The sequence below is a fragment of the Peromyscus eremicus genome, chromosome 9 (genome assembly GCF_949786415.1).
Source record: "Peromyscus eremicus chromosome 9, PerEre_H2_v1, whole genome shotgun sequence".
Taxonomy (NCBI): Eukaryota; Metazoa; Chordata; class Mammalia; order Rodentia; family Cricetidae; genus Peromyscus; species Peromyscus eremicus.
Window position 1 is genome coordinate 75517004 of NC_081425.1, and position 22632 is coordinate 75539635.

At 45.6% G+C, this 22632-nt stretch overlaps 1 protein-coding gene across 4 annotated transcripts in view; it reads left to right on the forward strand.

Annotated features, from left to right (window-relative positions):
• The first annotated feature begins 224 nt into the window (after positions 1 to 224).
• Ddhd1 (DDHD domain containing 1) overlaps positions 225 to 22632 on the forward strand; it is a 73759-nt gene continuing 51351 nt past the window's right edge. For 2 of the 4 annotated variants that reach the window (XM_059273761.1, XM_059273762.1), the window contains exon 1: positions 225 to 1152. In XM_059273761.1, the coding sequence (XP_059129744.1) occupies positions 363 to 1152 (790 nt within the window). In that variant the 5' untranslated portion in view covers positions 225 to 362. The remainder of the gene's footprint in view (positions 1153 to 22632) is intronic. The other 2 variants (XM_059273763.1, XM_059273764.1) reach the window with 1 other exon arrangement.

A 22632-nucleotide genomic window follows, 5' to 3' on the forward strand; every position in this document is an offset into this window, starting at 1 on the left:
CGTGACGGGGGAAGCTGCACTGAAGTCGAGGATGGCAGCGACCCCATCCGACCCCCCGGCTCGGGGCGGTGATACTCGATACCGCCGCCGCCGAGCGCGCGCTAAACCAGCAGCCTCGGGCCTTCCGGGGTGGCGCGCGCGGCTGGGGGAGGCGGGGCCTCGCCCGGGCCCCGCCCACGCAAGGGCTGCGTAACAATGGGGGCGGTCCTCGGAACGGCGCTGCGGCGGCCCGGGGGCCTGCGGGGAGGCGGAGTCCCCTCGGCCGCAGCTGCTGGCCAGCTAGCTCGGGATTTGAAAGATTATAAAGTCCGGGCGGAGAGGGCGGCGGCATCGGATGCGCGTGTGGCGGAAGCGCCGGCGGCATGAACTACCCGGGCCGCGGCGCCCCGCGGAGCCCCGAGCGTAACGGCCGCGGCGGCGGCGCCTGGGAGCTGGGCTCGGACGCGGCGGGCACGTTCGGCGGCGGCGGCTGCTGCTTCGAGCACCAGCCGGGAGACGGCGTGCCGCTGGCGTTGCTGCGCGCCGAGCCGCTGCACCTGGCGCCGGGCACCGACGACCTGAGCCACCTTGCCCTGGACCCGTGCCTCAGCGACGAGACCTACGACTTCAGCTCGGCCGAGTCGGGGTCGTCGCTGCGCTACTACAGCGAGGGCGAGAGCGCGGGCGGCGGCAGCTCGTCTTCGCCTCCGCCGCCGCTGGTCGCCCCGAACTCGGGGGGCGGTGGGGCGGCGGGAGGGGGCCCCGGGGACAGGAAGCGCGCCCGGGCCGGCAGCGCCGCTGCCCGGCACCGCTACGAGGTGGTGACGGAGCTGGGCCCCGAGGAGGTACGCTGGTTCTACAAGGAGGACAAGAAGACCTGGAAACCCTTCATCGGCTACGACTCCCTGCGCATCGAGCTCGCCTTCCGGACCCTGCTGCAGACCACGGGCTCCCGTACCGGGGTGGAGGGCCGCGATGGAGACCCGGCATGCGGCCAGGCCTCCAGCTCCGGGGAGGAAGACGACGAGGACCGCGCCTGCGGCTTCTGCCCGCGGGCAGCGGGGCCCGAGCCCGAGATGGAGGAGCTAGTGACCATCGAGCCGGTGTGCGTGCGCGGCGGCCTCTACGAGGTGGACGTCACTCAAGGAGAGTGCTACCCGGTGTACTGGAACCGTAAGTGGCTGGCTAGGGGCGGGCCGGGTACGGCGCGCGCGGGACCGGGTTAGGGTCTTGGTTGCCCCCGCGATGCCTGCTTACCGCTGGTCGGGTCAGGATGCAGATTGTGCGGGGTGCGTCGGCAGGTGAAGGGTAAAAGAGCAGATGGCAGCGCCCAAGCTGCCGGGAGGGGGGGTTGGGGGTGGTCAGGAGAGGAGGATTCCGCCGGGGATGGCGCCTCCTGGGTGAGCCGAGTGCTGCTGCCATCCCCTGGAGGGGATCCAGGAGCGGATCCCCAATCCGGTAGCTTTAATTTCTTGACCCTACTAGTGTCCACCTGGATATCTGATTTGGTCTCATGTCTCCTGAAGCGCTCGTGATTTAAACAACATGTCCTGGAGTGAGTGGGGAGGTTTGAGAGTGTCTGCTTGAGAATCAACAGTTTAGTTTAGAGACCCGAGAAGAGAAAAGCCCCGGCGGGAGAGGAGACCTCGGTGTGTTATTCCCTTGGTTGTATTGGCAGAAGAGGAAAGAACTGCAGGAAACGGCTCTGGGAAGTGGGTCCATGCCCTCTGTGTGGAATGCTTGTGTATCTCTTGGGTCCTCTCTATATACTTTTGCTTCTTAACCTGGAACTATCTGCCTTAGCATGCAGCATATATTAATATGATATGTAATTAATATAATCACATATATGTGATATATAATAATAACAGAAGCTGTTGGCCATCAATAATTTGTAACATACAGTATTAACTTTATGGGGTCCAGTGCCTTAACTCAGATGCCCTTCCCGATCTTTTGGCCCTCCATACATCTTACTTTATTCTGACATGTTAATAATGTGTATTGATGGCTTAGCTTCCTTTCAATGTAGTTAGTGACTTCTGGGCAGAGTCCACCACCTTTATCTTTGTGTTCATAAAACCTAGCGCAATAGGTATTCAATGACTTGGTATTGGCATTGAATTGCACCAGTGATTTGATAATGTCAAAGCATGCATACATTAAGTGCAAGTTACCAACATGGCAAATTCAACAACATGCCAAATCAGGTAAAATTAGCATAGCAGAAATTTCTTGCTACTCTTGATGACAATAAAGGCATTTGTTACTTTTTTTTTAAGATGAGACTCATGTGGACTCTGTTATGTCACCTCTTGATTATAAGCTCACTGAGGACAAGGAGCCCTTTCATTCCTTCATTGATTTGCATATTTACTTAGTGATTGAATCTGCAAGCACAGTGCTCCTGTGCACATTATTAGGAAAATCCATATCCATCAGAGGCCCTCTCTGTGTGTCTTTCTGTCTCTCTGTTTCTCTCTCTCTCTCTCTCTCTCTCTCTCTCTCTCTCTCTCTCTCTCTCTCTCTCTCTAATGATCCAGACATCACCGTAGGTCTTTTCTGCAGACAGAACCTAGTGGACTTAGAAAGAAGGATGAGAATGCAGAGCATCCTCCAAGGGAACTGGGAACTAGAAGCTCAGCCTCACCCTTAGCTTAGACTTCGAGTGCATGGATTATGCTTACACGTTTTTGTTTTTGTTTTTGTTTTTGTTTTTGTTTTTGAGACAGGGTTTCTCAGTGTAGTTTTGATTCCTGTCCTGGAGCTGGCTCTGTAGACCAGGCTGGCCTCGAACTCAGAGATCTGCCTGGCTCTGCCTCCCGAGTGCTGGGATTAAAGGCATGGGCCACCGCCACCCGGCTATGCTTACACGTTTTAATGCCGTATTATTCACAAAGTAATTTTGACAGTAGTCATTGCACTGTGACAGCAAACTGATATTGACTTTCCGCCTATGAGGAAGTAGCCCCAGTGCAATTAATGAACTGACCAAGGTCACTCAGCTAGAAAGTGATGCAGTGAGCATCTCTTTAGTCAGTGAGGGAACACGACGCCATATCTGAAAAGTTTCAGGATGTAAAACTGAGTCCAGAGGTTGGCTTTAGTCAGGCAGAGGAAGCAGGGGTGTTAGGGAAAGGGGTTCCTCTCAGTTGGGGCCAGCGTATCCAAGGAAACACAGGTGTGAAACTGCAGAGCAGTTGAAGAATTGAAGGGTGCATCTCTGGAGTTCAGACATCCAGTATGGGTTTGGATTTGACCCCTGCAGAGGTGAGGTGTGTGAGGGCTGCTGATGTGTGGTGCCGAGTTTGGACTTCATCCTCTGAGTCACAGTGAACCAAAGATGCTGTATTAGTTGGGTGTGATTAGTGCCGGTTGGAGAAGAGAAAACAACATCGTATGTTATATAAGTCATGTTATAAACCTGAAGGTCATGTGGACTTAGGCCTCTCCTGTTTTCTTTCCTAAAGCAATTATTATTTGGCCAATTATGACTGATAAATTACTAGTTAATTAGTATAGAAAAAACTTTAATTTTAGTATTTTCTGATCAGCTCTTTACAGTGCTCAACCCTGTGGTGTTCATCTTATAATATAGAGTGAAAGCACAAAAGCAGTCTTTCTGGTGCCCTGATAAGTGTCCATGTCTCACATGGTGACATGTCTCCCCTGTAACTGGTGTCCTGAGTGTCTGTGTACTATATACATTTTCACACCTTTGGGGGAGAGTTCATGCCCAGTTTAGTGGTCTCCTCCTTTCCTCAAATAATGGAGCTTAACAATAATGTCCAGCTCTTTCCCATTGTGTGTTCCCTTCTTTACCCTTTGGGAAGCTGAGTGATGGTAATGAGAGGTTTTTAAAAGAAAGCATTCAACAAGGACCTCCTTAGTGTGGTGGTAATGTCTATCTGTTGGCCATTTAGGTTTTTGTGGCCTAATTTAACCCACTTTTTCTTGGCATTAGGGAGAATGAGCTAGCTCTGTCCAATAAAAGAAAGGTATTAATGTACCCTTCCTTCTGAACTTCATTCACAGACAATATTGGAATCACTTGAGCATCTGACAATTAGACAGGGAACAGCATTTGTCTTCTACAGATAGGAAGTGCGTTTAGATGGGGGGGTGGACTTGCTGTAGGACATTTATTTCGGTTTATCATCTACTTCGATATTCTTATGGCTGCGTGTGGACATTGTAGATAAAAGCTGATCATTGCTGAGTAAAGGCTAGGTGAACTCCCATGTCTCCACTGTTCCTTCTAAGCTCCTTGTTTTGAGAATTACTATCTGTGGCATGTTAGAATGTGCTTGGGCACACAGGACAAGGTAGGTAACTGTTAACTGTACATGGATCTCAAAAAGCTGTGTACCCAACAAAGATTAATAATGTGACCACCGCAAAATTGTGTGCTCCAAGTGTGTTGTTGGCCTTGTCCTCATCAGAGGTGACAAAATATTTGTAAAGAATCTTGGCAAGAAAGTGGCCCAAGAATTTAGTCACACACTGATGGGAAGACATCTGGAACTAGAGATGTTTCACGAGCTTAAAATAGCGTCGCTGCTATTTCATGGCTTTGGTGTGTGCAGTATACACTGAAAGTGTATAATTTTTATTCACTGAGCAAATTACTTAATTGGCCACATTTTTTTCTGTGAATGTGTAGTTTCCAAAAGCAGCCACTAGCCGCAGGTCCCCCGTCCCCTTCTGGCTCTAGTCACATGGTTAGAGTTTTCAGCCGTTGACACTGTCAGGTACTTTAGAAATTAGTTTGTTATCTTTGTGGATGGTAAAATGAAAGGGGCATTACATTGCTGACAAAACAGGATTGTAAAAAAATTGGAGATTTTCCTTCAAATATGTATTTATTAATATAGCATAAATGTAACCTATTCAGGTGTGAACAGTAGTTCTTTATGTGCACAGTAGGAATCATGAGAGACCGTAACAGAGTCCAGGGGGGGTTTAGGCACTTTTTCTTGATCAGCTTATGTCTCCAAAACAGGATTGTAAGGGCTTTAGAGACCACTTACAATAGTCATACTAATCATTAATATTAATATGCCTCTCTGAGGAAGTGCTGAGGAGCTTTCCCAGATCGCCCTTCCCCAGCAGCTGAGGTTAGAAAGCAGCCCTGGACACCATTTGCAGACCTGTCCCAGGTGGAGTCTGCTTTAGGTGCTTTGTAAGTCACTGAAGCGGCACAGGATGCCATTGGCCGCCACATGTGATAGAAGGCAGAACCTGGCACTCCCGATCACACCCCATCCAAGACTTCTGTTCATCTTTGCTGTTAGTTAAAAAATCTTGTCATATCATTTATTGGATTCACCTTGTTTCTGTATGGCTTGAATGTAATCGTGCACATTATACAAGTGCGTTATATAAATGTTCAGGACCGATCTCTCTCCTCTGCCAAGCCCCTCCTCTTTCTTCATATACCGTTTTATTATAAAAGACCCTTTGTGCTCCTTCCTCTCCCAGAATTTATTTCCTGGATCTTTTATTTCCCCATCAATGCCTGTGTTTTGTTTGGTTGAGGCCTTTTATGTCTGGAACCCTCCAGCTGATCCTTTTTTGTAGAGAACAAGAAAAGACTGGCTGTGCTGGCCAAGGCATCCTCAGAAAGTGACAGACACTAAGGGGAGGGCAGGGGGAAGCATGAGGAGGGAGTGAAGACTTCACAGGAATCCTGAGGTGGAGATGCTGGCAGAGAGGGGGCAAGTCGTGCTAAAAGCCTGGAAATTGGGGAATCGGATCTAAGACCTTTATCTTTCCATGAGCAGGATAGAGCTTGAACATGTCATCAAGGAAAAGCAACATCAGTGATAAAAGCTTCAGAGTCAGACAGTCCTGGCTTTGTCATGGTACATTCCTAAAAGGTAGAAAAAAAAAAAAAAAAAAAAAAAAGGAGGGGCGGAGTGTACTTACTGTATGTAATCTACATTTCTACTTTAAAAATATTTTCATTAGACTTACTCATTTTATGTGTGAGTGTTCTGCCTGCATATATGTCTCTGAATCATGCCCTGCTTTGCTGTGGGATGGTCTGTATGTCAAGTGTGTTGCTGATTGGTCAGTAAATAAATCACTGATTGGCCATTGGCTAGGCAGGAAGTGTAGGCGGGACAAGGAAAAGAATTCTGGGAAGTGGAAGGCTGAGGGAGAGACACTGCCAGCCGCCATCAGGACAAGGAAGATGTAAAGTACTGGTAAGCCACAAGCCATGTGGCAAGGTGTAGATTAATGGAAATGGATTAATTTAAGATATAAGAACAGTTAGCAAGAAGCCTGCCACGGCCATACAGTTTGTAACCAATATAAGTCTCTGTGTTTACTTGGTCGGGTCTGAGAAGCTGTGGGTCTGGCGGGTGAGAGAGATTTGTCCTGAGGTGGGCCAGGCAGGAAAACTCTAGCTACACTGCTTAGTGCCCATAAAAGTCAGAAGGGGCATCAGATCCCCTAGAACTGGAGTTACAGATGGTTGTAAACGCTGTGTAGGTGCTGGGAATCAAACCCGGCCTTCTGGAAGAACAGCCAGTGCTCTTAACCCCTGAGCGTTGCTCCAGCCCCCCTACTTCTTTTTTTTTTTTTTTTTTTTTTTTGAGACAGGGTTTCTCTGTGTAGCTTTGCGCCTTTTCCTGGTTCTCGCTCTGTAGACCAGGCTGGCCTCGAACTCACAAAGATCCGCCTGCCTCTGCCTCCCGAGTGCTGGGATTAAAGGCGTGCGCCACCACCGCCCGGCCATCCCCCCTACTTCTGCTCTTTTAGTTCTGCATCTTTAAAGGGAAATTGCACCCACAGGAAAAAAGTTGTATCACTGATAAATGAATGGTTTGTTGAGACAAAGAACATATATAGATATTTCTGGTATGGCAACATTAGGAGACAAGTGAAATTGCAGAGAGTAAAAAGCTGGTATTGACTATGTCAGAGAGCTATGAACAAACAAGCGATATGATGGCAACAGCAGATTCCTCTTTTATGTACTACTTTCCATTTCTGCCAGATTGCCAAGAAGAATAAACTACATATTCCTTGTTTATCCTAAAGTCTTAAGCTACATCGAGGTATCTTTATCGTTGTTATTCTTGTGTGTTCAGACTGACTCTGTTAAGTGAGCACAGGGGCCAGGCCAGCCTTTGGAAATTACATTGTTATTGTCACTTCTTTATCCCATAACCAGAGAGCCCTGAAAATTCTGGAGAACTATAAATTGCATCTCAGTGGTAGATGGCATTTCTGAATACTTGTAAGCGAAGTTTTTATGTGCTTGGTGCAATTCTTACTCCTGTGTGAGTAGAAATCTGCATTACTACTTCTCCATTTGGCGATTTCATGGACCGTTCTTTTAAACATTGGTACACTCACCCTGGACACATTCCACAGGACAGAGAACTAGGAGAACGCAGCCAAAGCCTGAGGTTTCTGAAGCCTGTGCCGGGGACTGTGCTGCTCAGTGACTTCCGTGGCGCACTGACAGCAGAACTGAGACAGGTCTCAGCCTCAGGACGGGAGTAGTTAGAGGAGTCCCAGCACCGTGTTCCACTTACTACAAGTGGCCAACTTCCACTTCACATTTTATTGACAGAATCCACTATTCTCATAGACTTGCTTTTGGTTTGGCTCAGGGTTGGCCTGGTTTGCCCCCATACTTCTTCAGTAAATAAAACCTGCGTGTGTGTGTGTGTGTGTGTGTGTGTGTGTGTGTGTGTGTGTGTCTGTGTGTGTCTGTGTCTGTGTGATGTGTCTGTGTGTGTGTGTGTGTGTGTGTGTGTGTGTGTGTGTGATTTAAAAAGGGTTTGCAGGAACTGGAGAGATAGCACTCAATCCTCTCAGACAGTAAAGTGCTTCCTGCACAACTATGAAGGCCTGAGTTTGATCCCCAGCATTGATGTAACAAGCTAAGTGTGGTGGCACTTGCTTAGAATCCTGGCACTGGGAAGGCTGACACTAGGATCACTAGGGCTTTCTAGCCAGATAATCTAACCTAACTGGAAAACCTGAGAACCTAATGAGAGACTTTGTCTCAGAAAACAAGGTAGATGACCTCTAAGGAACACCAAAGGTTGACCTCTTAGCCTACCCATGTTAGTTATCTTCCTGAATTGCTCAACACCTAATTTTTTTACATAATAATTTTATTTATTCTTTGAGAATTTCAAATTTGTATACAATGTGTTTTGGTCGTATTTATCTCCTTTACCCTCCAGTGCCTTCCAGATACCCTCAACGTGTCCTTCTCTCAACCTCATGCCCTTTTTATTTTTGTTATCCACTAAATCCAGTTAGTGCCTCCCATAAGCCCATGGGTGTAGGGCCTTCCACTGGCTCCTGGTCAACCTGCTAGGGCCACACTCCCAAAAGAACAACCACTTGCTTCCCTAGCAGCCGTCTATTATCTCTCCTTCCTTTTGGAGACAGGATGTCTCACTTGTCCAGGACTTCCCAGCTAGACTGGCTACACAGTAAGTCCCAGAGATCCTCCTGTCTCTACCTCCCCAGTGCTGGGGTCACAGGCTTATGCTACTGTGTCTCACTTTGTATGTAGGTACCGGGATCTGAAGTCAGATCCTTGTGTTAGCGCCCAGGCAAGCATTTTACTAATGAAGCCATCTCCTGTCCCCCGAAACCTACATTTTAATATCCAGTATATTTAACCTTCCTCTAAGTTCATTTATGATTTGGAAAACAAAGCCTTTGCTTTGACTCAGAAGACAGTCCTTGGAAAGAGACTACTTCAGAGTAAACCAGTGTTGGGTTCCACTCACTAAAGACAGTAAGTGTGACTGCTCAAGCATATGTAGTAGCACCTACTAGACCCCTGGACAGTTGGCTGGCCACTGCTGAAGTGAGCCTTTGTATACTTAGCCCTAAGTAAGACAAATGTGGTGTCCCTAAATTAATGAACAGTGGCTGAAGAGATGGCTCAGCAGTTACTGCTTTTGCAAAGGACCCAGGTTCAATTCCTAGCATGCACATGACAGCTCATAACCATCTATAACTCCATTTCCAGGGAATCTGATGGCCGCTTTTGGTTTCTGTGGGTACCAGGCATGCACATGGTACATGTACATACAGACAGATACATTTTACTATTTAAGATTAGTACAAGTCACTTGTTTTGCTCTTTGCCCTTCACTAGGGAAAAAATTGAGACATGTTTTGCTATTGTTGTTTGATGTTACTGGGAATTAAACCCAGAGCCTCATACATGCCAGGCCAGCCTCATTACCAGGCTTTAGAGTATCTTTTTGGATATAGTCACAGGTGTGTGTGTGTATTCATTCATTCATGTGTATACACATATGTGTTCATACATGTGGAGGCTAGAGGACGTCTAGTATCATTCCTCAAGCACTGTCTCTTGTTTTTTTTTGAGACAGGATCTCTCACTAGGACACGGAGCTGAGCTGGCTGTCCAGGTGAGCCCCAGAAATCTGCCTGACTCCACACAAGACACACGAAAACTTAAGTAAATGAAGTAGTCGACTACATTGTGTAGTCTTTGGTGTGTAACCCTGCCTTGTGTATAGTGAAAGCCCAGCGTTGTAAAGCAGGAGAGACTTGTTTGGAATTCTGCTCACCTGACAGGAGTCTGTCTTAAAGAAAGACCGCCAGCCCGTCCAGGAAGATGATGGGTCCACACACCGGTAGACCTAGCTTAAAGCATTGGTTTTCAAATCACCTTTCACCGCACTTCAGCTCTTCAGTTTCCTCTCTGCTGTGTCTACCTCAGTGCTGACTGGCTTTGCTGGAGAAGCAGCGTTGTGTAGCCCTTAAAGTCAGGACTGAAGAGCCCCTGGCGCCAGCTCTGCCGTTGCTTGTCTGTGTGACTGGACACGGTAACCTGGCATACCTACGCCTTTGTTTCCCCATAGAGTGTGGCCAGTGGTTTCCACCTCTTAGCACTGCAGTGGATGAGTGAAAATCCCATCCTCCTGCCGTTCTCGCCCTCTAAATTTGTGCACTGCTTGACGTTCTTGGCTCTCTTAATTTAGAGTCTTTCCTGAGGTGACGTCTCCTTGGCCTGTTGTTTTGATAATCACCCCTCAAGTAGGCAGAGTCCTAGACAGAGTCCCGGGTATTGTTGCCCAAACCTGAGAGAAGCTGTGGTTTTCACTTGGTCTCTCAGACCCCTGAAAAGTGTGAGCTGTCTTGAATCTCCCCTGCTTGGACCTCAGAGGAGTGCCTCAGTGGTTCTCTTGCTGCCTGCCTGCATGTGTCAGGGGTGGGAAGGGAGTTCTTTGCCATAGAAACACTCCAAAACCTTGAGCCTCTGCCTTGGAGAGACTGACTCCACCCCCAGAGCTCATACAGGTCATCTCTACCCCCTTCTGGGATTTTGATAGAATCGAAAACTTTAAAAAGTCTGCCCACTTTTCATTTGAGGTGGAGCCAGTAGTGCTCTTGTTTTCTGCCACGTTGGCAAAGAAAAATGGCTCACAACAGTCCCTCAAACGGTGGAGATTCAGCCTGGAAACTTCTCAGGAGTCCTGTAGTTGACCTCTAGCCAAGCCAGCAGGTACTGACAGCGGGTTCTGGCATCTAGTAGGCATCTAACTTGAAATAACCTTGAATCTACCCTTAATAAAGGGGTTTGGGAGAACCTCCTCTTTACAGCATTGGCAGTAAAAGCTGGGCAAGCTCAGAGAGCAGGTCTTCATTGTCAGATTTCTTTACTTAAATAAATCCTTTAGTCACATGACTTTGAACAAGTTATGACCTGTGGCCTAGTTTCTTCTTTGTAAATGGAGATCATTCCTGTGTCAAAAGATTCAATTGAAGTATATGTAGAGTTCTTTCATGACTGAGTAAGTGTTAATTGCTATAACTAAGCCAAGCTCGTGTAACTTCTTTTGACCTGGAAGCCTTGTCTCTTGGAAATTGAAAGTGATGGGATAGGCCTGTTTTCTTTGGGAGAAAGAGATGTGGAAAGCTATAGCTCTACCAAAGCCACTTTGGCTTAAACTTGACCACATTCACCGATTTGTGGACGTGTACTATAAATATATTTCCATACACCCGCCTTAAACTTGTTTTCATCACCAGAAAGTTGGAGGAATCCCACTGAAGTCACACATCAAGGCCTTTCTATAACCAGGTGAGATGAGGACAGCGGAAGGCTTGAGTCTGCAGTGCGCATGTCGGGTTCTGTCTCCAGAATGGCATCTGGTGTTAGGCTAGTAGTTGGCAGTTATCATTAACGTTCATCAGTCAGCCATCTCTTGTCCTCCCGTTGATGGCTTTCAGCAATTTGATCATATTGTACCTTGGTGTGGTTTTCTTCATAGTCCATTTGCACAGGATTTGTTGAGATTCTGGTGCCTGGGTTTGTAGTGTTAATCTAATTAGTAAGACATTTGGTTTTGGGGAGTTTTTTTCTCCATATTTATTTGATTACAATTATTCTCTTTTACAGTTTGGCTTGGAATCTAGTATATTCGATGTGTCACCACAACTCTGCATTTTGATTTACTTCACACGCTCTATGATTTTTCCTTTCAGCACTTTTCTGTGTATTTCATTCTAGATAGTTCCTATGATTACTTTCTATTGTCAGCTTCCTATTTTGAACATGAAGAATTTCACTGGTCTTCTCTAATCTCTAATCAGCTATCCATTTATTTCATTTTAGATGTTTTTCATGTGCGATGTATTTCTCACTTCTATAAGTTGTTAGGTATTTTCTATACCTTGTTTCCTTCTTCATTGTGTTCATATTTTCCTCTACTTCATGCATCAAGGATATGGGATGGTTGTTTTAAAATCTTGGGTTTTTTTTTTTTTTTAACTATTTTTACATCTGTGTTGTGTGGGGGTATGGGGGGCTGTCTGCTGGTTTTCTCCTCCTGGTGGGGTTGTCTTTGAGCTTAGAGTATCCAGTTGGTGTTCTTAGGACTCTATAGGACTCTAGAATTCTGTAGGACCCTAGGATTCTCTAGGACTCTAGGATTCTCTAGGACTCTATAGAATTCTGTAGGATTCTGTAAGACTCTGTAGGATTCTCTAGGACTCTGTAGGATTCTCTAGGACTCTAGGATTCTCTAGGACTCTATAGAATTCTCTAGGACTCTGTAGGATTCTGTAGGACTCTGTAGGATTTTGTAGGACCCTAGAATTCTGTAGGACTCTAGGATTCTATAGAATTCTATAGGACTCTGTAGGATTCTGTAGGACTCTAGGATTCTATAGAATTCTGTAGGACTCTGTAGGACTCTGTAGGACCCTGTGGGACTCTGTAGGACTCTGTAGGACTCTGTAGGACCCTGTAGGACCCTATTAGACTCTGTAGGACTCTGTAGGACCCTGTAGGACTTGGTAGGACTCTGTAGGACTCTGGGACTCTGTAGGACCCTGTAGGACCCTGTAGGACTCTGTAGGACCCTGTAGGACCCTGTAGGACTCCGTAACATTCTGTAGGACTATGTAGGACTCTGTGGGATTCTCTAGGACTCCGTTAGGACTCAGTAGTACCTCTCAGCTTTGCTCCAACACACAGTAACTGTCAGGCTGACATTCTAGGGCTTTCCTTCAACCATTTCTAGGGTCAGAGCAGTTTGCAATACAAGAGTAATTTATCCCTGTTACTGAGGCAGTGCCTGTAGGGCATTTGTCAAGATCCCTTGGATTTGGGGCTGGAGAGGTGGCTCAGCAGTTAAGAACACTTAGCACACACTTAGCTCCTTACATCTCTGGGCCCATCTATAGCTCCTCCTGTTAATTTCTCTCCTGCCAGCACTGCACTCCAACCACAACAGACTCCTACTGATCCTAGAGTGTGAGGTCTAGTCCCAGGGCCTTTGCACTTATGATTCCCTCCAACCCATTTCATTGTTCCTGGGTCATCATGTCTTATGATACACATTTTTCATGCCTAAGATGTCTGCAAGGCTCACACTCTGACCTACATCTTGGCTGTGAAGCTCACCCTCACAAGCATCAAAGCAAGGCTGGAGAGGTAGTGGTTAAGAGCACCAGCTGCTCTTCCAGAGGACCTGGATTCAATTCCTAGCACCCACATGGCAGCTCATACCCACCTCTAGCTCCAGTTCCAAGGGATCTGATGCCCTTGTCTGGCCTCAGCACTGAAGACACAAGTGGTGCACAAACTAAGTGTAGGCAAAACACCGTACACTAAAATTAAAAAAATCAAAACCTTTTTAAACGATTCAGGTCTTTATAGCCTGGCTTTTTGGAACATAAGCCACCCACAAGCCTGTATGAGCTGTGGGAATTGTCACACCTACTCAGTTTCTAGGGCTCTTTTCTCCCACGTGTGCATAAATCAGAACTTAGCCAGACTTTCCAAGGCCTCTTGTATCGCTAGCACTGCTCTTCTCTGTGGCCCACTACGCCCCGGTGTTCTACCCTCAGATTCTGACCGCAACTCAGCAGAATTACTAGGGTCTTTTGGGGTTGTCTTCCCCACATCACAACCTGGGAAGTCCCCCGGCACCAGCAGTGCACGGTGGTAGCACTTGTCCCACGGATTGCTGACTTCTCAGTCTGTTCTCCATTATTGTTGGGAGCCGAGGTCTGCTCTTCCAGACTAACACACTGTTCTGTCCTTCCTGTTTAGTTTTTAAATTTAATTTTACTTTTTGGGTTTTTTTGAGTCAGGCTTTCTTTGTGTAGCCCTGGCTTTCCTGGCACTTGCTCTCTAGAGCAGGCTGGCCTTAAACTCAGAGATCCGCCTGCCTCTGCCTTCTAAGTGCGGGGATTAAAGGTGTGTTGTGTGGTACAATGCCTAACTCTCTGTTTAGAGTTTTGTTACATTTAATTATCATTTTGTGTATGTGCACAAAATGTGTTTGTGTAGGGGTGTGCATATGGAGTTCAGAGGACAATTTGAGGAAGCCAATTCTCTGCTTCTACCATGTAGGTCCCAGGGATTGAACTCAGGTCATCAGAACTGGTGGCAGGAACCCTTACCTATGGACCATCTTACAGGCACCTGCTCTGTCCATTTTTTTAATTCTTCTTCCTATATTTCTGCATGTATGAGACAAGATGGAGTACTCTCAAATACTTTGTGTCTTTCTGGGGGGGGGCAGGAGGTGTAATTAGAATGAGCAACAGTACCCCTTTAAGTGGGGGACAGATCAAGGGTCTGCCACATTGAGATGCCTCGCTAGCCATTTTTTAGGGGCTGTAGGGTAAAAATGCCTGCTAACTTTTTATATCAAAACTCTGCTGCTAGCCCTTTATTCCTGATATAATACCCATGGGCTAATTTAATCAGTTGCTGCATTTAATTTCTTGTGCCCTCCAGTGGACTAAGTGTTTATAGCACTCTGAGACTTCATAGTCTGGAATCCTGTCTTCCAAGGTGATGGTATTGGGACATGCAGGTCCTCACCAGACACTGAGTCTGCCTGGTCGAAGTCTTCACCTTCCACTTCCCAGTCTCCAGAACTGATGAAATTGCCATGTGTGAGCTGCCCAGTTTATAGTATTCCACTGTAGCACTCTAGATGACTGAGACAGCTGCTTCATGACCTCCTCCTCTGTCTGTTTCTTACAACTCCATTGTAACAAAGGCAGGAAGGACCTGCCTTATATTGGTATCACCAAGAAATAACTTAGAATGCTAGATTAACTCGCCAGTCCCAGTATGATGGATGACACGATCTCATCTTCAAGTCTTAGCAGACTTTGGGCTCCCCAGGCTGCCTTCTACACTTGTCCTGGCAGGAGGTACTCATTTGGAATTTTGAGATGATAGAAAAATGGGGTTTTAATGATGCCAGATGGCTGAAGATTCCAGGAAGATAGAGTCAGACGTAACTGCTCCTATGGCTTGAGAGACTTCAGATAGCTTCTGAGTCAAAGCGGTGTGGTAATGTAGAGTGGGGTCTGAGTGGAGCGGTGACATGGTCCGTTGCCACTCTGCTGGAAGGCAGTGTCTGATTTCAGTCTTGCCCAGTATCTTGAGTGTCCGGCTTTTTGTGCGCTTCTCAGCGTTCTGGACCTGCCGCCATAAGAACCCCCTTTGCTTCTTCTTCCCTCTGCTCCTCCTCTTTTAAAAAAGACTAGCTTTTCTTTTGATTTCCTTTCAGTTCACAGCTCAGGTTCAGATTCATTTGCCCCTCGGTTAGTTTGGCTGTGGCATTTGTTACCATCCTCCTAAGTACGGTTCATCCTTTGCACTGAGGCGTTTTCTTTCCATGGTTTCTAAAAACTTGAATTACTGTGATTCAATGCTTATTTATTCTGTTGTCTGTGGTCTCCAGATAAAAGGAGACCCCTCTCTGACAAGTGACTCTATAGAGAAATATGTGGTTGGCTTGAGTCTTAAAGGTCCTCACGCCAGGAATGAATGAAAAACCTGGAGTCAGGAGGATGGTTGCACTTTGAGAGATTGTGTGGCGTGAAGCAATCGGAGTGGAGTAGAGAAGGGTCAGAGACATAGATCCGGACTAGACTGGGGTGAGCTTTGTCACGCTGAATTTTTAAATTTTATCTTGTGAAAATGAAACATTTGGCAGGTGTAAAATGGAGAAGCTGAAATTTGCATTTTAGATTGCCACTTTGGCAGCAGTGTGAAAGAAAGTGTAAAGCGGGGAAGGGCGCTCAGAATGAGGGAGCGCTGCTAGGGAGTTAGTGTAGTGCTCTGAGACAGCCGCCCGCCCGAGAGGGGGCCCTGAACGGTTGGGACGGGTGAGGAGGCGAGAGAACGAATGAATGAATGTGCCATGCTGTGTTCCTCACGTGGCAGAGGATGTGTGGGGCAGCCTAGGCTCTCTGCTCTTTCCACCTGATCCAGCCCGGCCCCAGCCTGTGGTGGCAGAGGAAAGAGCCCGCTTCAGCTGGACCGAAATACCCATGGCAGTTGAGGGCATAAGTCTAGAGTTCAGGACAAGAGCATGCTGGGATTCAGGGTGCAAAGAGTCTCTGTAAACCAGTAGCCTCTAAAATGGAGTGTGTCAACACTGATTTTGGGGGTGTTACAATTGAAATATTTGGATTTTATTTAACTTCTAGTTCATCCTTCCAATTTTTATACTCTATAATTAATAAAGCATTTTTGTAATACTAGTATACATGTGTAATTTGTAAATATATATGTATGAGAATATGTTAAAAATATCTTTTTTTTTAATCTTTGATGAGTGACCAAATGTGGAAATGTGTGGTTTATTTTATTTTATTTTGTTGTTGTTGTTGTTTTTCGAGACAGGGTTTCTCTGTGTAGCTTTGTGCCTTTCCTGGAACTCGCTTTGTAGACCAGGCTGGCCTCAAACTCACGAGATCCGCCTGCCTCTGCCTCCCAAGTGCTGGGATTAAAGGCGTGTGCCACCACCACCCGGCAGAAATGTCTGGTTTAAACTGGTTGTGAGCCAGTGGTTACTTTTGAGCATTTTCTTGCATGCCCTATAACCTGGAGCTCTTCATTAAAGACATATATCGGTTGATGCTATCTCAGAGATTGTTGTTTAGTGAGGGTTCTGAAAAGCCTGTCTTTTAGTTCCAACATAAGTGACTTCTGATACTTTGGACAGGTTTGGAAACCACTGGTTAAAATAACAGAAAACATGTTGAATAGAAAGAGAGCGCCTGTTCAAATGATACTTTTCTCATTCTAAAAAGTCCAGGTATGGTAGTGCATATTCATTTTTGTTTTAGTCAGCATTGTGGCTGGATATACAATGGCTGTGTTGTAAATAGAGCAGATGTTGTCAGTATAGAATTGTTGATCTCCGCTATTTTAAAATTCACACTAAGAGCTCAGGCGACTGAATGTTTTTACTCCATCATTTAACACAATTTCTTTCTTCTACATCTATGTACATTATACCAACTTATTTTTATGTTAGCCAAGTGCTTGAATATAGAATTTTCCTTAAGCATATAAAATTCTGCATACATAAATCTACCAAAACAATGAACTTGGGAGGCTTAGTATATAGTGAGTTATGATATAAAGTCTATCCTCCAGATTTGAGGGGAAGAGATGCTAAGAACATCTAACATCTGTCATCTACTAATTAAAATGTACGGAACTATGAGTGCAATATGAATGCCGGAAGAGATCATGTGGTAGAACTTTAGGGGATTATTATGGGTTGGATTGTGACCCCATACAACTCTACCCTCCAATCCTTAAGAGTGTGAGTGCAAGTGATACTGGTGACGTTGGAATCAAGCTGATAGGTAAACCCCAGTCTGCCCCAGTCAGCTGCAACTGGGTGAGAGGAGGAAATTTAGACACATACGAAGGAAGGACTGTATGGACAATGCGACAGTGAGCACCCACAAGCCAAGCAGAGAGGCCCGTGAGTGCCTGAGGCTCCATGGGATCTCAAGATGCCAACCCCTGTATTTGGGACACCGAGACTCCAGTTATGACAAAACACATTTCTACTGATGTGTGTCTCTAGACCTGTTGTATTTGTTAAAGCGGCTCTGGCAAACTGGTTGATAGTGAGGCCATTAGCCTGGGAGTGGCACTGCTGAAGAACAGACAGGTGGGCTTTCAAACCCTAAAGGAACCAGAGCAGTTGGTGTTCAGTGTATAACTACAGCTAGTATTTTCTACCTCCGTGAAACTTGTAAGTTTGCCTAAGCGTGGCTAGTGGTAGGTAGTATTGGCGTTCATTTAAGCATAGCTTAGCGTTCTCAGTGTAATGGTAACTTTCCAGTATGACCCACGGTATATTTGGAGGTCTGTTGGTTTTGTAAGATCGGTTGTGGCACCGCAGTGAAGCTGAGCTGACTGTTAGAACAGTCATTTGATTGTGCTCATCCTACATTCCTCCAAATCACAGATTCTAGTGAATGAACTGGCTTCCAGGAATCCTGATGTGTGACAACTTTGGATACTCAGTCCCTAATTTACTCTCTTTCATTCCATTTACTAGTTGAATATTTGTTAACTTTATATCTTATCATTCACCTAAATTGTTTATTATTTTAATTATATATCACAAACTTATAAAAAAAACCAGCATAACCAACAATATCCTCTTTACTTAGTTTAAACATTAAAATCACAGATAAATCAAAATCTCCTCTGTGACCTCTCCAGCCACTGTTTTCATTCTAGACACAGCCACCCTAGTCTGTATTCCTTCGCATTATTTAGGTTACTAATCCCTGTTGGCACTTTGGGCTTATTGTAGTTTTGTCTGTAAAGGACTATTGTATTTGTATCCTTCTGCAATTTGGTTTTTAGTTCAGAGATAAGTTGCTGATCCATGGAATCTGCCTATTTCCATTGTATGAATATGCCCCTTGACTTTCCTCTTTGGCATTTAAGTTGTTCATGGTTTGGGGGTGCTGTGAACATTGCTGCAGCACACATCTTTCTATGCACCCCTTGTGGGCCTGTGCCAGAAGTGGAGCTGTTGCAAATCTGTCTAATAGGTTTTCTGTACACTATAATAGTTTCTCCGCCGACACAGTAAGCCAGATCAAGCCAAACTGAAAAAGTAAAAGAACAGGTTTATTTGAGCAAAGCAACTCTCCGGTGAGATCTCCAGTCCCAGAGATTGAGGCAGGAGAAGTCACACTCCTGAACTGAAGCAGGGAGCTCATATTGCCTGTAGGTGAAAGGTGGTGACATGTCCGCCACAAGCTGGGTTTTTGCCCAAGTATGGTCAAAAGCTGGAGTGCTTAGCACTTGGGCAGCTGGCCCCTTCAGGGGAGGAGCTAAGAATGCGGAACTGGGCTTTTTGGTGCCTTCCCTTTGTTCAGAGTCTCTGAGAGGGCATGGTTTGGAGAGAGAGACAGGAATGGGGCTTTCCTGATCAAGCAGGAGTGAGCTGAAGTTTCCAACTGAACACTGTCCATCTCTGATGATTACTAGTGAATCTGAGCAGAGCATACTTTATGTTACAGGCTTAACTATGTAAGTTTCCTCTTCTGTAGAAAGTCTTGCTATAGAAGTCTAGTGAAAAGCCAGAAATTCTTCACTAGTTTTAACAGAAAGAATAACACAAATATCTACTAATAGAGGAACTAGTAAAGCAAAGGTAACTATAAAGAGCACAGAGGTAGAAGGTACAGGTAGCAGCCACTTAACCATGGGATTGAGAAAGAGACCATTCCTGGGAAGGTAAAGATTCAGAAGTAGTTGAAACTGGCAGAGGCCACTGAAGCTATCCCTTTAAGGAATGCTGGAAGTTGACCCCCTGCTGGTGGAGGTGACCTGAACTTGGACATCACTGTAAGCCTCCCCAGGCTGTGCTGAATAAGTCACACAAAATGGCCTGGGGATACAGTGCCTGGGGAAGCTTCCTTAACAAAGGTGACACCTTGTCAGCACTGTGGACTGTTGAAAATGGAAGGGTGCAGCCCTCGAGCTGAGCAGTGAGCACACTGGAGGCCAGAGAACCTCCTCCCCCTTATCTCCATGACATCGTTTGCATAGGTAGACCCATTTTTATTCAGTCTGTTGTATATGCATGTATATGTGGTGTGTGTGTGTGTGTGTGTGTGTGTGTGTGTGTGTGTGTGTGAAATGTGTGTGTGTAGCACATTTGTGTCATGGCACATGAGGAAATTGGAGGACAGCTTTCAGGACTCAGTTCTCTCCTCTCTGTGGGCTCTGAGGATCAAACTCCAGTTGTCAGCTTTCACAGCAAGTGTCTTATTCACTGAGCCCTCTCACCAGCCCCACCTCCTGCCTATATTTTTTAATTGACTTCTATTTTCTATTTATAGAATGTACTCTTAAAAACATAAACAGACAGAATGGTCAGACAAATTCGAAGTACCTTCCTCCTGATCCTAAATTATTTTTTACTTGTTTTTTAATACAGCAGGGGTTACCTTTAAATTTTTGCATATTTTTCTGTCAGGTAATGCTAGTTTATCTTTATATTCAAGTACCTTCAGGATTCCCAGTGCCACAAACAGCACACAGACAATTGCGTTGCACAAGTCCAGCACACTTAATGATAGCTGTGAAGAACCTGCCACTGTCCTGTGATAGCAAGGAGTGTGTATGCTCTACACACTGCATTAATATAAAAGGTAGATGCCGTGGAGACTGTTACAAGTAAAGCTAGAAACCAGAGCTGTTAGATTTTGGTAAGCAGGCTGGCAGCTAAATACATCAGTAGACAGCAGGTGAAATGTCCTGGCTATCGTGGGTATTGAGAACGTGTGAAAAGCGTAATTGCCATAGTGGATGGCTGCATCTTTGGGAAGGACGTCACCTGAGCAAAGACAAATTGACCAATGTAACTTCTTCTGCTTGTCTCAAAGAGATACAGACGGCTGGTGAACAAAGCTTAGAGAGGTGACTTAGACGATGGCTAACACATCAATTCTACCTCCTCTACAGCACTGGTGTGGACCACAACTGGCTTCTTTTCATAACAAATAAAAGCATTAGCTAGAAAATGTCAAATTATATGAAGCACGTTCTGTTTACTAAGGAAGTTAAATACTTGAGAAAATTTCCCGACCTTTATAATTAGACAGTTGTCTTTTATGACACCGTAATTAGCCAGAATACTACATTTCAATAACCAATACATTGTTGTATTTTACTGATTTTAATGGGAGATGCCAACCAATGTTGTTATGTCTGAATAACTCAAACTTTATATTTCTGTAAAATGAATTTGACGTAAGTGCAGACGTTGAAGTGACAGATTCTTTGTTTGACTGAGCTTAATTAACTTGTTCTGGTAACAGGTTCAGTTACTTTATACCAACTTACCCCTCTTGTCTTACTGATGCTTAACAGCTTGCAGTGACCTGCCCAGGAAAGTCGGATTCTGCACTGCTCAGGTTCCTAAAGAATCACAGCATTGAGAGCCCAGTGCCTATGCTGTGGCCACAAGGGAGAATTGTCACCATTACCTACCCAGTCCTGCATATTGTTAGGAAAATAAAGATGTTCATGGGATATAATTTCTGCCATAGTGGAGAAATATGTATCTGGTATCTGGAGTCTAAATTGTAACATAGGATTCCCTTTTCTCCTTGTTACTTTTAGAGAGAGAGGAGAGACAGAGAGAGAGAGAGAGAGAGAGAGAGAGAGAGAGAGAGAGAGAGAGAGAGAGAGAGGAGAGAGGAGAGAGGAGAGAGAGAAAGGAGAGAGAGAGTGTGTGTGTGTGTGTGTGTGTGTGTGTGGTCAGTCAGTCATAGCATGCATGTGGATGGTAGAGGACAACCTGTCCTGTTAGGGTCGAATTTAGTCCTCAGACTTAGCACCTCTACCCACTGATCCACCTCGCTAGCCAAAATACATTTGTTTTTAATAAAACATTATAAAAGATGATTTTGTGGAATGGCACATTAATTAATATGTGTGTAATGACTGAAGGAGGCATCTGTGGGAACGGTCTGGCCATCTTTTAAAGCAGTGAATCTATGAAAGATAAAGTCAGAGTCCCTAGATGTACATTTACAGTAAGCGTTCAGATAAAAGACCGTTTTCCACCTTGTTTTTCTGTCCTCCAGGTCTTTTATAGTTCCTTCCTCTGTGTCTTTTTTCCCTTCTAATTCTTGCTGGTTTCTTCTTCTCTTGGATAGCAATAATCCACCATTCCTGTTCCCCCTTGTGCAGTGATGTCTTCCCTCTCTGTAGTCAGACTTGCCCTGGAAGTTTCTATGAAATGGCTCATAACCTGGTGTGGTGCGGCGCTCAGGGGTAGAGGGCAGCTGATCTGAGTTCAAGGCCATCCAGAGCTACACAGGGAGGTTTGTCTCCAGACTTCTAGGTGTGCATCAGGCCTCAGAAAGCTGTAAGAGCATGATGCTAACCAGACTAGGTCTCTCAGATCTTCTTTGCTTGTCTCACACATACACAGTATGATGGGATATAAACTGTCCTCAGAAATACACCTGTAAGAATCCTAAAGTTGTTTTCCTCTGACTTGTGGTTAATGTAGCTCTGTGTGTGTGTGTGCGTGTGCGTGTGCGTGTGCGTGTGTGACATTTATCGGGGAAGGGGACACCAGTCCTTGGCCGCGGCCTTCCTCATGGTTACCAGCATGTTGCTCAGCTCCTCCTGCTTCCTCTTGGTGTAGATGTGCATGTCCACCCTCTTCTTGATGAACTGGAGCATGTGCTTGTCTTTGGACACCTTGAGCAGCTCCATATGGCTCTGCTCATAGGGCACGAAGCCACACTCATCCCGAAGGAACTTATTGTGTTTGGTGAGGTGTACATGGTGCTGGCAGAGTGCATCTGCTTGCTGACATTCTCTGTCACCTTGTGGCCCTTGTTGAGGCCATAGGGTGACGCAGGGCCATGGCTGCTGTTCTCCAATGGCAACTACAAGAGGCTAATGTAACTTTTTATACATAAATGTTTTTCTTTTCTAACACATTTTTTTATTTATTCTCCTCTCATATATTACATCCCTACTACAGTTTCCCCTCCCTCCACTCCTCTCAACAATCTACGCTCCCCCACCTCCCTTCTCCCCCAGATCCACTGCACCTCTGTTTCCCTTCAGAAAAGAACAGGCCTTCCAGGGATATCAACCGAACTCGGAGTAACAAGTTACAATAAGACTAACCACAAACCCTCATATTAAGACTGGATGAGGCAATCCAGTAGGAAGAAAAGGGTCCTAAAAGCAGATGAAAGAGTCATAGATACCCCTATTCTCATTGTTGGGAGTCCTACAAAAAACCCAAGCTAAATAACCACAAAATATATGCAGAGGACTTAGCAAAGACTCATGCAGGC